Raw genomic sequence first — 5318 nt, 5'->3', positions numbered from 1 at the left:
ATAAGAAACAGATACCATCTCAGTGAATTGAAAAATTCAGCTAACTTGCTCCTAGAAGAGACTGTGAGAGTTTTTGCTTTGCCTTGCTTTTTTTTTTTTTAATGTTCGTAATACACTCATTCTTTATGTATTTACATGGTTAGTTTCCAAAGACCAAGTCCTTATGCAAAAAGTAGTGGTATAATGAAAATAAAGGATAATCACATCAGATCCCAGAATGGAAGGAGGATCATCATTGCATAACTTCCAAATTATACCAATACTTAACTTTCCTTTTTTCTATTTTTTTTAACTTATCTTTCAAACACAGAGAATCATTGCCAAGTCAAGTAGACACATAACCTCAACCATCACAAGTAGTGTTACTCTCACTTCACACTTTTGCATTCATTATTACCAGATGCATATAGCTATAGTCAGATTGATTTTTTTCACTGTAGCCATAAATGCAAAGCCTTATCACACAAGTTAATGCTGACAACTACATATTATTTCAAAATAGTCAATGAATGATGAGTGGATGTAACTAAAGTTTTAATAAATTTTGTTAAATTAAATCATAGTTAGCAAATATATGAAATGGAGGAAATCTAACAATATAAAATGACACCTATAATATGATAAACCAATTTACCATTAAGTCAACATTTTTCAAAAAGTATCTGCTATGGGTGCATAAGGCCCATTAAGTAAAACATCAGTGATCCCCCCCCACCCCCCACCCCTTCAATCAGACAGCAAAGAGAAAAGAGACTCTGAGGAAGATAAAGTAGTAGCAACTCAGTGAAGACTGACAGTGCTGGGAGAAACACAAGGCCATCGCGTTAAAAGATGAAGCCTTTTCAGTAGTCTCCTGATGCTAGTTTAAGTCATCTTCTCCTTTCTACCCAAGTATTGGGTCATGATACACGGGATTAGCTGTGCAGTTCCATCCTGACACAAAATGTGATTGTGTAACATGAAAAGAAATCTATGCTTCAGTACCTTTGGATATCCTAGTAAGATACAGATATCTGCATTCATTATCTTATTCAGTCTTTATAACAAACTGTCTACTGTGCCCTTCTTGTCAACTAACCTTTTCTTATTTAGGCATCGATGTTAACATCACCACTTTAGAGAGACTGTCCTTGGATCACCCAATAACAATCACATCACTTGTTTTATTTTATTTTTCACACTGCTTAGTGCTTACCATCATCCTGGCTTTCACTTTCCTCAGGATTGCTTTCACTGTCTGCCTCATAACCTTCTTCCTCAACCAAAAGTTTAAAACTGCAGCATGGAGAGTCCTCAGCTTCTTCTGATAAATCCCCAGGTTGAGCTGATAATTCTTCTTCAAAATGGTGGCTCTACAAGATCAACATATCCAAAGATGAAAGTTGGAGAACTTTTTCATTTACACTAATAAAATACTTATTGCTCTAGAATTATTTTAAGGATATCATCAATGTTTTTTTTAGGGTAAAAATCTTAGTAATCAGTATTATCCATTATTGATTATGAAGTACACTCAGAAAATCTTCCCAGAACCTCTCATACAACTTGATTAACATCTTTGAAAAGAAAGCTCCTAAAAGATCAAACAATAGAACATTTTAGTTTTACTATAAATCTAAGAAATTTCATTCTAGTCATGCAAGAGGAAATCACTAAACATGATGTTTAGTCAAACACTTAATGCTGACTACGACATATTATTTCTATATATTTATTTATAGAAAATATTTTCATAGAATTTTTGTTTCATAGATTAAATGAGACAAGACATTTAAAATTTTCAAAGATTTCACAATGCAGATATCTATATACAAGCATCTCAGAAATCAAGTTTCAGCACTAACTTCCTGTGTAATAATTTGTAGCATGAAAGATATGATAAAATAATAATTTATAAATTATCAAGGGTTCAGGGGGAGGGGGAGCGGCGAGGGAGGGGGAAAAGGGGGAGCTGACACCAAGGGCTCAGGTGGAAGGCAGGTGTTGTGAGAATGATGACATCAACATATGTACTAATATGCTGGACACAAATGACATGTACGGATTGTGATGAGCTGTATGAGCCCCTAATAAAATGATTTTTTTTAATGTTACCAATGTGAAGACGCTGGTCTTTATTTACAGTCAGTCAACTGATTCAGTAGTATGATTAATAACTATTTTGAGAAGTTTTATGTTATGACAAACAATAATATATTATGGAAAAGCATTTTAAAGCATCTTATGACTAGATTAAGAAACTGAAAAACAGTGAAAACTCAACTCACTGTCAGAATTGACTCTATGGGGCAGAGAATAACTGCTCCGTAAGACAAAACATTTTTAAATGTTATTTTCTATAAGAATACTACTGATTTTAATGTTGAAGAGTTTAATTTAAAGTAAAATACTGTGTAAATATTATTTGTACCAATGTTGGGCTAGATAACAGGGCTTAGTCCTTATCATCATTGAATTAATATTTAATAAACTATCCATTTATGCAAGACTTTTCCAATCATATAATACTGAGAGTAACTCTCAGTAACTTTCCAAGTTAGATAACAGATGCCATGACATACTGTTCTCCTATTGAACCAATTTTTTCCCCGAAACCATTTTATTGGGAGGTAATACAGATATCATATCACTCCATTTTTATTAGATAGGGAACTGACTAAATAGTATCTATCTCAGGTGATACAGAAAGGATCCACACACCCACCGAACGAAACCCTGGTCCCTATGTTCTAGTCACATCATCAGTGTCCTCATCTCACTCCACAGACTCTGCTTCTTTTGTCAAACCCACATAATACTATTGAGGTATACTTGCCCCAGTACTCGTCACTCTTACCTTCTCGATCATAGCATCATCATGTTCACAATCTGCTGAGTGATTCCCCAAGGCAACTCGAAGCAGGGCATCAAATAAAGGCTTTGCTAAATCTGTCTCAATCACCTTTGACTGGGAAAGCTGATCCCTCATTTCAAGCAATATATTTTCCACAGACAAATTCTAAGGTAAAATGAAAGAGACTAAAAATATTAATAATATGACTTTTAACAAATTACACAATGATAAAATAAATAAACTTATAAGCAGATAACTAGTCAATTTATTTGCAGTTGATATTAATGCAAAATGATTATATATCTGTCACATAAAAATTTTACTATTATATTTAATAAGATTTATCAAATATTTTATTTCTTATTTGGTTTTTAAATTTCAATATACTTTAATTAAACTGTATATAAAAATAATTTCATCATACACTTGTACACAAAGATCCCTTGAAAATTCAGATTTTTCATTAAGCATCTGTAGATTTTAAAAATTCTTTTTTCTTAGAGATTTCTAAAGATTCAGTGAATCCCTTTTAATCCTTCTCTTTCCATTTCTTGTTCATGTGTTCCCTTCTTGTGACTTGCCTAAATCCCTATGTATGTGATGAGACCATAGAAATGGATAAGAAACTGACTTCAGGAATTCTTGGTCCAATGTGAGAAACAGATAAATACAAATAAAACCCAGTATGTTTACAATACTAGCACTATATAAGTAGAGTTCTTTGAGAATGAAAAGGGGGAAGGTACCTGACAGACCTGTCAAAGTGTCCCAGAGGAGGGGTTGTTTGAGATAGACAGTGAAGAACAAGTGGGAAACAGCAGAAAGAGAAACAGAAGGAAAGAAGATATTTGGCCAAAGAGCTAGGCACAAAAGCACATGGCACAGACTAGCACCCTGAGAACCTGTCAACTTGTAGATATGACTGCAGCACAATATTGGTAGCAGGAAATGAAGCTCAGGAAGGAAAGGAATGTTATCAGAGCTTAAATTGTGAACATCCATATTAGAAGACAGTGGAAGCCCAAAATTCATCTGCAGGGTTCCCACATGAATTAAGCTTCCAGTAAATCCCCTCTGACCATAGTCCACGGATTTGAATAGCCTTGTGATCAGACACAGAGCATTATAAAGGTGGTTATGGTAGATGTAATTAGGTTAAAATGTTAACAGCTTATCATTTGATTACCTTTTTGACCCATTTTAAAGTTGTTTCAGTTTTAATATGTTCTGCTTTCGTTTTAATTGAGGTTTTCCTGCTTTATTTAGTCACTGTTGTTGGTTTTGTTTCTTTTTTTGCTTGATTCCTGTTTGTGTTTCGCATGATTTTCTATATATGAAACCCAAGATAAGTAGACCTCTAGAGACAGGAACTGGATAGCGGCATGGCAGGGAACGATAGGGGGACATGAGGAGCTAATAATGAGTACGAAACCAGCCTGTCCCGACTCGATCACTGAAGACAAAGTGGATGCATAAGCAAAAGTGGTGAAGAAAGCTGATGGTGCCCGGCTATCAAATGATATACCATCTAGGGTCTTAAAGGCTTGAAGATAAACAGGTGGCCATCTAGCTAAGAAACAACGAAGCCCACATGGAAGAAGCACACCCGCCTACCCCAACACGAATGCTGAAGACAAAGCGAGTGCACAGGAAAGTGCAGTGAAGAAAGTTGACAGTGCCCGCCTGTCAACATATATGAAATCTGGGGTCCGATAAGCTAGAAGATAAACAAGGAACTGTCTTACTGAGAAACAACAAAGCCCACATGGAAGAAGCACACCAATCTGTGAAAACACAAGGCATCGAAGGGATCAGGTATTAGGCATCAAAGACCCCCCAAAAATCATAGCATTGTGAATGAGGGGGAGTGCGGAGTGGGGACCCAGGGCCCATCTGTGGGAAATTGGACACCCCCTTGCAGAAGGGCTGTGGAAAGGAGATGAGCCAGTCAGGTTGCAGTGTAGCAATGATGAAATATGCAATTTCACTCTAGTTCTTGAATGCTTCCTCCCCCCCACTATCATGATCCCAATTCTACTTTACATATCCGGCTGGACTGGAGGATGTACACTGGCACAGATAGGAACTGGAAATACAGGGAATCCAGGACAGATGAACCCCCCAGGACCAGTGGAGAGAGTGGCGATATCGGGAGGGTGGAAGGAAGGTGGGGGAGAAAGGGGAAACAGATTACAAGGTCTACATATAACCTCCTCCCTGAAGGACGGACAGCAGAGAAGTGGGTGAGAGAGACGTTGGATGGTGTGAGATATAAGAAAATAATAATAATTTATAAATTATCAAGGGTTCAGGGGCTGGGGGGAACTGGAAATGAGGGGAAAAATGAGGAGCAGATGCCAAGGGTTCAAGTAGAAAGCAGGTGTTTTGAGAATGATGATGGCAACATATGTACGAATGTGCTGCACACAATTGATGTATGTATGGATTGTGATAAGAGTTGGATGAGCCCCCAATAAAATGATTA

The 5318-nt window shown here is 36.6% G+C and overlaps 1 protein-coding gene across 1 annotated transcript in view; it reads right to left on the bottom strand.

Annotated features, from left to right (window-relative positions):
- LYST (lysosomal trafficking regulator) overlaps positions 1-5318 on the bottom strand; it is a 258721-nt gene that overhangs the window by 186055 nt on the left and 67348 nt on the right. The window contains exons 7-9 of the mRNA XM_045298212.1: positions 2837-2998; positions 1196-1352; positions 985-995 (exon numbers count right to left, since the gene is read on the bottom strand). Of these exons, the coding sequence (XP_045154147.1) occupies positions 985-995; positions 1196-1352; positions 2837-2998 (330 nt within the window). The remainder of the gene's footprint in view (positions 1-984; positions 996-1195; positions 1353-2836; positions 2999-5318) is intronic.

This window comes from Echinops telfairi, unplaced genomic scaffold, assembly GCF_000313985.2.
Source record: "Echinops telfairi isolate 266 unplaced genomic scaffold, ASM31398v2 ScPeMD7_7424;HRSCAF=8462, whole genome shotgun sequence".
Lineage (NCBI taxonomy): Eukaryota > Metazoa > Chordata > Mammalia > Afrosoricida > Tenrecidae > Echinops > Echinops telfairi.
This window is presented reverse-complemented; position numbering and strand designations above follow the sequence as displayed.